We start from the raw sequence: 12,600 nt of genomic DNA, 5'->3' as shown, positions 1-12,600 counted from the left end.
ATGATACAACTTCGAAGGAAAAAAAATAAGCCAAAATTATGACTGGCAGATATGGACAGTTCTGATGCAGGCAGAAAGAGTGTTAACTGAAGTTGGAGAATTTGATTTGACTGTGGAAGGCTCAACCATGCCTAAACAAAAGATGAGCTCTTGTTCCTAAAGCTAACATTGGACCTTGTTGAAACAGTGCAGGAAGCCACAGACGTGGCTCAGAGTGGGAGTGTGATCTGCTCCAATTTGCCTACCAGCACAACAGGTCCATAGCTGATGCCATTTTATTGGCTCTTCACTCAACCCTGGAACATCTAAACAGCAAAGATGCTCTTTATTGACTACAGCTCGGCATTCAATAATATCATCCCCTCTTGAACCAATGGGAATAACTTTACTTGCATCATCACGGATATTTTCCCACAACCTATGTACTCACTTTCAAGGACACTTGATTTTATGTTCTCGATATTTATTGCTTATTTATTATTATTATTTCTTTTTGTATTTGCATTGTTTATTGTGTTTTGCAGACTGGTTGTCCACCCTGTTGGTGCAGTTGTTCATTGATTTTATTATGGTTATTGGATATGGCCACAAGAAAATGAATCTCAGGGTTATATGTCGTGTACATACTTTGATAATAAATTTACTTTGAACTTTGATCTTTGCTTGGAAATTGAAGTGGCCGCAACTAGAAGCTTAGGGTAAACCACTGGTGCTCAGCAAAGTGGAAGAATGGATGGATCATCTCATCTGTTTCCGACAGTTCTGGACTCCTTTGCTCAGTCCTCTTCCTGAATTCTTACCTGTCTATTCCTCAATCTTTGATTACGATGATACATATACTCCGAGCTCCCTGGTGTCTAGTTGCATACTTTTTCAGCTTACATTTAAAGCAAGGTCCAGTCACTGAGTTTAACTACTTCATCGTGCTTTGCTCATTTACACGTCAGTCTAGTAGTAATTTATTGAGAACTCTATGGCTCTGGAGGTTTTGGTAGATATAGGCCAGAATTCAGGAAACTCAGTTATTCCACAGTGCCTGTAGTTTTTGTTGGTAGCATTGCACAGATTTCGTGTAGCTTGATGTTCTTTGGATCATTTCTGTGCCTGTACTTCCATCAGGTAACATTTAGCAAATCTAACAGTGATGGAACATCTGTAGTCTCTGCTTGGTCATTGTTTTAGAAAGGAGTCGTACAAAAACCTTAGTGATTAGTATCTTAACGTACAATTTTCATTTAACTTTCTACAGGCACATGCACAGCTGGTTCGTGAAATCGACGTAGAAAAAGTGACAACATTTGAAAACCCCTATGTGGATGCAATAAAGTGTTTATGGGTTGATCCAGGCATCCAGGAATCTTATGATCGAAGGAGAGAGTACCAGCTGTCCGATTCTACTAAATAGTAAGTTTGTAATTCTAATTAATTTTGTCATGAAGTATGTTTGCCATGAACAAAGATTTTCATTTAAGGTGGAAACAAAAATCTATGCTCTACATGTAGAGGCATTAAGTCTTTCTAAGTCTGGTAGTTTAATGAAGAATTAAGTTTTTTTATCTGTATTTTGATAATTGATACATGGAAGTTTTGAAGGTGACAAGAATGGTGAATTTTTTAAAAAAATGTATATTACTTAGTGTTCTAAGTAAAAGCATATGTAACCCCCGGGTCGCCTCAGGCTCGCTCAGCTGGTTCTCGTCTAGGGGGAGCAGCCTTCGGCCCCGGCAAACTGGGTAATCAGCTGGTGTGGATACTGTGTGATGTCCCCACCTCGCCCAAAACAGACAGTACACCATATGCGATTAAATGAGTACAATTTATAAAGTTTACTATAACTAAGTGATTAATAACGATACAGTATATATGAAAGAAAAAAATTAAAGAAAAGGTGCCAAACTTATCAAAGTTCAAACCACTTCATGCACAACCGTTGGAGCTCAATTACTGAAGTCTTCTGGCCACCATTCGATCCCCTCCAAACTCCTCGACCCGCCACTCGGGACCAACCACGGTGGTCGACCAGACGCTCCACATGAATCTGTCTTCGTCTCCTCTCCTCACCGAAAACCTTGGGCCTCGGACCCCCGCTCAGGGTCCGTTCCATCTCCCAGTTTACAGCATTACGTCCTCCCTCTCTCTCACCCCCTCGCGCCAATCTCCCCAAAAGCCCGCCAACAATAGCTTACATACTCAGAAGAAAGAACAACATTAATCCCAATTGTTTAACAAAGGAATACAATTTTCATTATCAGTAAGTTTTAAACCAAACAAGCTTCCAGCACTCTCTCGCAACAAAGAAGCATTCCTACTTTTAACAAAACAAAGAAGCCATTTTGATTAATATACGTAGTAACAAAGAAAAAGAAGAAACCCCCCTTTACACTCTCCCCCCACCAAATAAAAGTCATGTCCTCACAACTATTAAATAACTCACCACCTTTCCTGCCAACACACCCTAACCCAAGCACAAACAGTGACATCTCCTCCCCACACTGTAAACCTCACGCCCTGTTCCTCAGGCGCTACATAGGCCAACTATCTGGGAGTTCCCTAACCCTTCTGAGACCTCCATACCCCCTCACCTAAACCCTTCAGGCTCGGACACAACTGGGGATACCTTGGGCCCGCTACCAACTCCTCTGTCAACCTCTCACTCATGCCCACAGCTAACCCTCCCCACTACACCTGACTCAGTGGGAGAAGGGCCAAAGGTCTTTTCCTCAATCGAGGGAAAGTCAGCAAAAGGCAGCATGTACCACAAATCTAGCACATTATCCATCGAATCTGTATTCTTCCTCATTTCTGCGATCGGTAGCTGCTGTTTGATCTTCTCTAAACAGAAACACGTGGCCTGCACTGCTCCTGCAGTCTCTTCAGCCTCCTGCAATTGAGATATCAGTTTCTTCTCTGGCCCCTGAAACTCGCCACAGGTTCAGCAGTACTTGGCTTACAGACTTAGAAGAAAGAACAACATGAATCCCAATTGGTTAACAAAGGAATACAATTCTCATTATCAGTAAATTTTAACCCAAACAAGCTTCCAGCACTCTCTCGCAACAAAGAAGCATTCCTACTTTTAACAAAACAAAGAAGCCATTTTGATTAATATACGTAGTAACAAAGAAAAAGAAGAAACCCCCTTTACACATAATATAAACAGTAAGCAAGTTATGCTAAATGTTTATTAAAGCAGCTGTGGGGAATATTTAAGCCAATCTGGAACAATGCCAGTCAAAGTGAGTGATCGTCATAGATTGATAACAGAAATTCCATTGGGAGAGAAAAGACAAATAGAGATTATTAGTATCAATATGCAGGATAGTGATAGAATAATTAAGGCTGTCCAAGACTAAAGGACTCAAATGCAAGGTGAATAACAAAAGAACCAGAGGTAATTAGATGCAAGTGTCAAATGCACTGCCTGTAAAGGGACCAGAAATAGCATCAAAAAAGTGAAAAAGGTAAAAGAAAATTGTTTGGACTGCTGGGTAAAGGGCAGGGGACCAAAGGCTAATTGTATAGCTCTTTTAAAGAGTCAGCAGAGTTGCAGTAGCTGTTCTTGCTAGCAATTGCTGCCTTCTGTATTTTTCATCCTGTGTGATGTGGGCATCGTCAGTAAGCACAGCATTTGTTGTCAATTCTTTGTGAAAGTTTGAGTAAACCACTTAGATAAATTACCGCATTTGGTGAGAGTGCTTCAACAATAGCATTGAGTATGGATTTGCGGGATATAAGTCTGGTTTCCTTCATTACTTTATTATCAAAGAGAACACAGCATAAGCAGTTAAAGGACAAAGTATTGCCTAACTGTACTTGAAAGTTAGTTTTGTGTTGATGGGTGATCTTGCTAAGTGGCAGGAAATGAATATATGTAGTGATATTTGTAAATGAACCTTAATAACCTTGATATTTTCACTTTTCCTGTTGAAGTATGATAAAGAAATAGAACCCATAAATAGCAAACAATGCTACCTGTTGAGTAATGATTTCAATTCAAAGCACTATGTAGTTTAATTCAAGAATTGCCTCATTCTGTTACAATAATAGGCTTCATTAGTTTTTCATCCAACCAGCTTATCAAAGAAGAATTTATTTAACCATGCTGTTTGTCAGTTTGCCAGCTAAAAACAACAGTATACCTGATTTTGATCAGACTTGGTATTTTCTGATTTGCTTGTCATTTCCATCTTCTGTGCCATTGATTAAGGAACTGCATGACCACCCTTCTTTCTGTAATAAATCCTATCATTTTCCTACTTACAATGAAAGCTTCTTAGCGAATGCTTCTGAAGGGATTTCCATTCAGTAATGATCCAGCTGAAGCCATTTATTTATTTATTTATTTATTTAGTGGCACAGCACAGAGTAGACCCCTCTGGCCCTTTTAAGCTATGTGCTCCCACAACTCCCGACAACCCCGATTAACTCTAACCTAATCACGGGACAATTGAGAATGACTGATTACCCTACCCAGCAAGCCTTTGGACTGTGGGAGGAAAATCCACGCATTCCACGAGGAGGGATGTAAAGAGACTCCTTCTGGATGGCACCAGAATTGAACTGTGTACTCTGATGCCACGAGCTATAGTTGTGTGGCACTAACTGCTATGTTGCTGTGACACCCATTTAATTTCAAATGGATTGAAATGATGATAGAGTTAGTTACTGTTATACGTTTAAATTATAGTTGGAGATGATACTAAGGTACTTTTTCATGATACGATGTACACATAAGTAGTAGCCTGGCTAACCTAGCAGGGATCTGTCTTCTGTTAAAGACATTTACAATTGAGTGAATATGGGAAAACAGTCAGATAAATGCATTTAATACTGAAAGCTTTCTGACTTTCATAGGCAATTCACATTAATTGATTAGGTTTGCCGCGATCAAATACTTGGCTTCCTGGGTGTTGTATGTAAAGATTCTTCAGTAGCTCTGATACACTCTGAGCCTTGTATACATTTGTGACAGTGTCAGGTTTAACAGAAGAAAAGTGGAATAATTAGATTACAAATGATCTAAAATCTACTTAAAAGTGAATAATTAGATTACATTACAAAGTGCCTCTCCTGTCCATTCACTTTCTCTCTCACCTCCACTGAGGGTCCTAAACAGTCCTTCCAGGGGAGGCAGCTGTTGGGGCCTTCTATTGTGTCTGGTCCTCCTGATGCAAGCCTCCTCTACATTGGTAAGACTCATGGTAGGTCAGGGGACCGCTTCATTGAACACTTCCGCTCCACCCACCAAAACGGAACTTACAGGTGGCCAAATGTTTTAATTCTGATTTCCTTTCTCCTTCCGACATATCGTTGCAAGGCAGGGTGGAAGAGAAATACCTTGGTTTCTGTTTAGATATTATCCAACCTGATGGATGATATCATTTTCTCATCCCAGTAAAAAAACACTTTCCCTACCCTTTCCCTCTTCTTGTATTCCTCACTTGCATCTTACCTCTTCTCACCTGCCTAACATCTCTCCCCGGGTCCCCTCCTCCTTTCCTTTCTCCTATGGTTCACACTCCTTCTCTTAGATTTTTTCCTCTCCAGCCCCTTATTTTTCCTACCCACCTGGGTTCACCTATCACCTTCTAGCTATCATCCTTCCTTTTCAGTTCTGAAAAAGTATCTCTGTCTGAAATGTCGGCTGATTATTCCTTTTCATAGATGCTGCCTGGCCTGCTGAGTTCCTCCAGCAGTTTGTGTGTTTTGCTTCAGATTTCCAGCATCTGCAGACTTCCTTGTGTTTATAATTAGATTACCAATTCTTCAAAACTAAATTTTCCAAAGCAACAATGATGCTTTAAAGCAGTCAAACTAAGCAAGTGACATGGAAAGGGTAGATTGAAAGTAAACTTGCATAGATATATAAAAACAGACAGTAAAAGTTTTCATAATCATATAAAGGCAAAGAAGGGTGACTAGAGTGAATGTAGGTCCTGAGGAAGATGACAAGGGGGAAAATTAATATTGGATAATGTGGAAATGCCCGAGGGCCTTGAATGGCTGTTTTGTGTCAGTCATCATGTGGACGGCACATCTAACATGTCAGTTCTGTTAGGCAGACAGAGCAGGAATTCATGAAGTTTGACAAACTTTCTGGCATTCTTTGAAGGTATGATGATTGCAGTGGATAGAAGGGAACAGGTGGCTGTTGTATACTTGGATTTCCAGAAGGTGTTCAATAAGGTGCCATATAAATGACTTATCCACAAGGATGCATGGAGTTTGGAGGTAATATATTAGTGTGGATAGAGGGTTGGTTAACCAATAAAATGGAGAGAGTTGGAATAAACCGCTAGTTAGCAGTTAGTGGAGTGCTGCAGAGGTTGGTGCTGGGCCCGCAACAGTTCATGATGTAATTTAACAACTTGGAAGAGATACTGTATCTTTGGAAGAAGTTTGACAATGAAAAGATGTATTGGCTGTGAAAGCAGTGTAGAGGAAATTCACTAGGTTGCTTTCAGAGATGAGGGAGATTGAGTCACCTGAGCTTTTATTCAGTGGAATTCAGAAGACTGGAGGCGATTTCATAGAAACAAATAAAACAGTGAAAGGGACATACAATGTACAGGCAGGCAAGTGGTTTTCTCCAATGAGTGAGTCCAGAACCAGGGGACATAGCCCCAACATTCAGGGGAATAGATTTAGGACGGAGATGAAAAGAAACTGCTTTTCCCAGAGGGTAACGCAACTCTGGAATTCTCTGACCTGGGAAGCAGTAAAGGCTACCTCATTAAATACATTAAGACACAGTTGGATAAGTTTTGCTTAGTCAGGAAATGAAGGGTTTGGGGGAAAGCCAGGTAGGCCAGATCAGATCTTAGGAACATAGAAAACCTATAGCACAATACAGGGCCGCCTTATTGAATAGTGGAGCAGGCTTGATGGGCTAGATGGCTTACTCCCATTCTTATTTCTTAAGTGCTTATATTCCGAACAATACGACTTACAGGTTTCATCTTGTGAAAATTTATAGATCGATAAACATTTTGAAAAGAATTGTTGAAATAAAGAGAGGGTGAATGCTAAGGAAGAATATGACGTTAACAACATTAATTGAAAAATTATTTATTGGTCATTGATTATTGCTCTGGAATGAAGGGTAGAAGCTTTTAAGGACTTTCTTACCTGGGAACTCTAAGGCCTTTTCTGGTGATTTTTGAAAAAGATTTTGCTTGGATTGCTGAGGTGTGAATTCTGGATCACTCTGGAGATAGTCCTGTGATGGCACACCATACACCACATGTATGTAATTGTCTCTGTGGTGTGTCAAGTAAAGCCGACGCTTGTTACCGTGCCTCGAATTGACTAATTAATCAGTGTGGAGCGTTGTGTCTGTGCCACATAGAGGTACCAACTATATAGGGTAAGTTTGGAGTTGGAGGCAGGAAGAAATGCAGAGAAATTACAAACATCAGTGAAGTGGTACTGAACAAATTAGAGCAATATAGCATGGATACAGGTCCTTCGGTTCACCAAGGCCGTACCAACCAACAAGCACACATGTTGACTAGTCCTTTCTTAATTCCATATTTCATTCTCTCCACATTCAAATCAACACCTCCCTCCCCCCTACCCTCCATATTCTATCACTCACCTACTGGGCCAATTTAAGGTGGCTGATTAACTTATCAATCTGCATATCAGTGGGATGTGAGAGGAAACTAGTGCACTTGGAAGAAACCGACAGTCACAGGGAGCATACGAACTACGCTTATGATTGAACTCGGTTTCTCGGAATCAGATCTACTAATTGCACCACTGTGCTGCCTTTCATGGACAAGGCTGTGGATCCAGTGGATTTGCCCTCTGGTCCGAATGGTGGTTGCTGGTGAGAAAGAAATGTGTTACCTTTAATTTTCCAAAGTTCTCAAGATGCTTAATGGGAAATGAAGAGTTAGCTTGAATAGTTCTTCTTGTTGCTAATGACCTTGTAGAGGTTTACAACGCTATGAGTAGTAGAGTGGGAGAGTCCAGTACAAGAAGGTATAGTTTTGAGCTGAAAGAGAGAGTTTGAAAGGAGATCTGAGGGGCAACATCTTAAACACAAAGGGGGTGGTTATATGGAATGAGTTGCCAGAGGATGTTGTGGATGTAGATACAGTTAGGATATTTAAAAGGCATTTGGTCAGTTACTTGGGAGGAAGGTTTGTGGGCAGTTGTGATTTGTGCAGCTAGATATCAGAGTTGGCATGGATAAATTGGGTTTTAAGTGTCTGTTTCTGTGCCATCCAATTTTACTAATCTATGTAACCAGTGGTGCTGGGGCATCAGCTATTTACAGTTATTGTGCTTGAATGAAGCATAAATTACAGATGAAGAGATGGCTGAGAAAATAAATTGTGAAGAAGATGTAAGGAGGCTGTGGAGGTTCAGTGGATTAGACAAACAGAGTGTAATGTGGCAAAACATGAGATGGCAATTTATGGTGCGAATAGTAAAGGAAATATCTAAGTGGGTGACATAGTGCATGCTCTGATTTGCAGAGTGATCTGGGTGTCTTAGGGCACAGTTAGTAGTTAGGAAGTCAGCAGAATGTGACTATTGCAAGGAGGAGTTTGAACAACTTGGGGCTTATCTCTTTGGACTGAAGGAGGATAAGAAAGGACTTGATAAGGGTGTACAAGATGATAAGAGGCTCATATCGACAAGCTAGCCAGAGACTTTTTCCCAGAGTGGAATTGACTCATATAAGGGAACATAATTTTAAAGTGATTGGAGGAAAATATTGGTGGAGGGGTGGTGGTTGGATGTCAGAATTAAGTTTTACTTATACAGAGTGCTAAGTGCATGGAACACCTTGCAATGGGTAGTGGTAGGGGCAGATACATTAGGGACATTCAAGGAACTCTTAGATAGGCAGATAGATGATAGAAAAATGGAGGCTATGTAGCAGGAAAGGGTTAGATTATTTTTAGAATAGGTTAAAATGTCTGGACAACATTGTGATCAACGTATCTGTCCTCTGCTGTCGTGCTCCATGTTCAAAATAGGGAAAGTTATGTGCAAGACCACATCTGGGATATTATGTACAGTACTGCCCTTCCAAATCACTTGACAGAAGGTTTACCAGACTGTGATGGAGAGCACTCAGTAAATGTACTCCTCACACACGTGCATTCACTCAAACAGGGACACCACCTAGTCATTCTGTTGTTGCGCTGAGTGTATGCACTTCAATGTCGTCGTCCCCCCCCCCCGTATACCCGCTGTTTTCCCTCTGCATTTCTACATATATTCCGAGTCAGACACCAAAGTTTACTTTAATCCTAAACCAAGCTGATGTGCTTGTGTTGTCTTTATGATGCCTTTCCTGCCACTCACGGTGGAATGTTCAATTTGTTTAGTAATGGGGACATGTAAATATGTTAACGTTTGTACACAGTATTTAAGGTAGATCATTCTGTTTATTTTGTAATATGATGGTAGCTACGTTGTGGGGTGCATCATATTATTGAGATTGAGTTTAAGAGCTGAGAGGTAATGTTACAGTGATATAGGACCCTGGTCAGACCCCACTTGGAGTACTATGCTCAGTTCTGGTCGCTTCACTACAGGAAGGATGTGGAAACCATAGAAAGCATGAAGAGGAGATTTACAAAGATGTTGCCTGAATTGGGGAGCATGCCTTATGAAAACAGGTTGAGTGAACTCAGCCTTTTCTCCTTGGAGCGACGGAAGATGACAGGTGATTTGATAGAGGTGTATAAGATGATGAGAGGCATTGATAGTGTGGATAATCAGAGGCTTTTTCCCAGGGTTGAAATGGCTAGCATGAAAGGACACAAGTTTAACGTGTTTGGAAATAGGTACAGAGGAAATGTCGGGTAAGTTTTTTATGCAAAGGACGGTGAGTGCGTGGAATGGGCTACCGGCAGTGGTGGTGGAGGCAGAAACGATAGGGTCTTTTAAAAGAGTCCTGGATGGCTATATGGAGCTTAGAAAAATAGAGAGCTGTGGGTAAAGCCTAGGTAGTTCAAAGGTGGGGACATGTGAGCTGAAGAGCCTGTATTGTGCTGTATGTTTTCTATGTTTCTGTGTTCTAATTCATGTGTAGTCATAAGTTAGCTTGTTTGTAGTTAAAACTGGCATGTCCTAGTGCCTAAAATAAAAAGGAGGACTTCGCCCTCAGTGTGAGAGAGGGAAAGGGACTGCCAGGAGTTCACACTGGACAATAATAAGTACAGAGCTACTACTGTGTTTACTTATAGAAAACTTGTTGTAAGTATTGGCAGTTTCCTTTTCACTATTTTCACTGACTCCAGCCATTTTTTTCTTATAACCCACATATCTAACACAGACTAATACTGATGAGGAAAGCTTGGACAAGCTAGGTTTGTATCTACTGAGATTTAGAAGCCTTACAATACCATTCTGTGCAATAACTTGTGCGATATAGGCCCAGATAATTCACAGGGAAGTTTGGCTCACAAGCTCACTGAAGCCAAAAGTTCTTAGAGGGAGGATGATCACAAGCTCACATGAAATAATGGGGAAAGCACACTTGGACAACACCGCCAGTGAGAATTTCTGGAAAATCTAGAAATCAACACCAGGCAACAGAGGTTATTTCAATTACATAAATAACCAAAGCAAAGAACACTTGGCATTTATTGATATGCTTGAAACATCACATTCATCTCCAAAGGTAAAGCTGTAAGATATTTTGGAATGAAAACAATTGTCACCTGTACAAAGGCACAGTGAAAAACTCCTCTTGAATACCGTTCATGGAGAAAAATTACATAGTGCATTCAGGGAGTACACTGTAAACAATAGCAGAATGCAGAATAAAGTGCAGAGTACAGAGGAAATACAGTACATTCTTAGGTATTGCTTATTTTGTGAAGGTGACTTTGAGTTTTTTTTTGTGTATAAAGATATGAGGAGGCTTTAGTATACTGTCGTAGTATACTGCAGTCGGAGTAAATAAGTAGTTTGTAGCCACAGAATTCCTCTTCTTGGTTATTATTGGGAATCACTTCAATCATCAGTTTGGCAGTATTTGTGAGATGAGATGTAGGAAGTCTATTACATAGCTTTGTCATCTGTTAAGTAGGGAAAGGAAGAAGAAACTTCATTATGTTCTAAAGATTGAGAGTATTTTTGTTTTGGATAGCTACAAAAATATGACACTAAGATGACAAACGTAGTTTAAAGTTCACAGTAAATTTATTATCAAAGTAGATAGATGTCACCATATACTATCTGGTGATTCATTTTCTGCAGGCATTTGCAGAAGATACAAAGAAACTCATAGGATCACTGAAAAATTGCATACCACAAAGACAAACAACCTATTTGCAAAAGGCCACAAACTGTGCAAATACAAAAATAATAATAATAAATAAGCAATATATATTGAGAACCACAAATTGTAGAGTCCTTAAAAATGAGCCTATAGATTATGGAATCAGTTCAGTGTTGGAGTGAGTGTAGTTATCTCCTCTGGTTCTGAAGCTTGATGGTTGAGGGATAATAGCTGATCCTGAACTTGATGGTGTGGGATTTGAGGCTGTTTTGCCTCCATCCTGATAGCAGCAATGAGAAGAAATGCTAGGGGTGGGGGTCTCTAATGGTTGCTGCTTTCTTGTGACAGCTCTCCTTGTAAATACAGTCGGCCCTTCTTATCCGCGAGGGATTGGTTCTGGGACCCCTCGCGGATACCAAAACACGCGGATGCTCAAGTCCCTTGTTCAACCTGTGTCAATGCGGTGGACCTTAGGACCCAGCGGAACCCCAGACCTTATTTAACCTGTCTCATTAGGACCCGGCAGCGGAGCTCTGAATCTGCAGTGTTTCTGTTCACAAAAATAATCACGATCACGACTGAAAATAAAGTGGAAATAATAAAGCGATCGGAAAGAGATGAAACGCCATCGGTCATTGGAAAAGCGTTAGGCTACATTCGGTCAACAATCGGAACAATTTTAAAGGATGAAGTGAGAAAGGCCCTGCCCCAATAAAAGCTAAAATTATTACTAAGCAACACAGTGGTTTAATTATTGGGTTTTTGGGTTTTGGGTTTTTGATCCTCCACATCAACCAGGAGAGCGTGCGCGGGAGCGATCTGTCACTGGATCGAACTTGGGAACTTCCATTCCCAAGCCTGATGCTGAAAACATATGTTCTTAAGTGTTTTATATGCATAGAAAGGTAAAATATATACTATATACTAAGACAAATGTTTGACTAACTGATGCTAAATAATACCGGATGTTCCTGTTCCGACTTACTTAGTAAGAGAACTTCCGAATTTTTTTCAATCCCGATCCACAATAACCTACGCACATCCTCCCGTTTACTTTAAATCACCTCTAGATTACTTACAATACTTAATAGAATGCAAATGCTATGTAAAATAGTTGTTATACTGCATTGTTTTGGGAATAATGACAAGGGAAGAAAAGTCTGTACATGCTCGAACAACAAGTGCTGGAGGAGCACTTCCGGGTTTTCTCAATTCGCGGTTGGTTGAATTCGCGCATGCTGAACTCGCGGATAAGGAGGGCAGACTGTATACTCAATGGTGGGGAGGGCTTTACCTGTGATTGACTGGGCTGTATCCACTACTTTTTGCAGGTTAAGGCCATTTGTGTT

General features: G+C 40.5%; 1 protein-coding gene across 3 annotated transcripts in view; it reads left to right on the top strand.

The window, feature by feature from the left end:
• The window catches only part of LOC132394071 (guanine nucleotide-binding protein G(q) subunit alpha), a 198,438-nt gene that overhangs the window by 158,374 nt on the left and 27,464 nt on the right, over positions 1-12,600 (top strand). For all 3 annotated transcript variants that reach the window (XM_059969765.1, XM_059969762.1, XM_059969764.1), the window contains exon 3: positions 1,250-1,404. In XM_059969765.1, the coding sequence (XP_059825748.1) occupies positions 1,250-1,404 (155 nt within the window). The remainder of the gene's footprint in view (positions 1-1,249; positions 1,405-12,600) is intronic.

Source organism: Hypanus sabinus, chromosome 5, assembly GCF_030144855.1.
Source record: "Hypanus sabinus isolate sHypSab1 chromosome 5, sHypSab1.hap1, whole genome shotgun sequence".
Classification (NCBI taxonomy): domain Eukaryota; kingdom Metazoa; phylum Chordata; class Chondrichthyes; order Myliobatiformes; family Dasyatidae; genus Hypanus; species Hypanus sabinus.
This window is presented reverse-complemented; position numbering and strand designations above follow the sequence as displayed.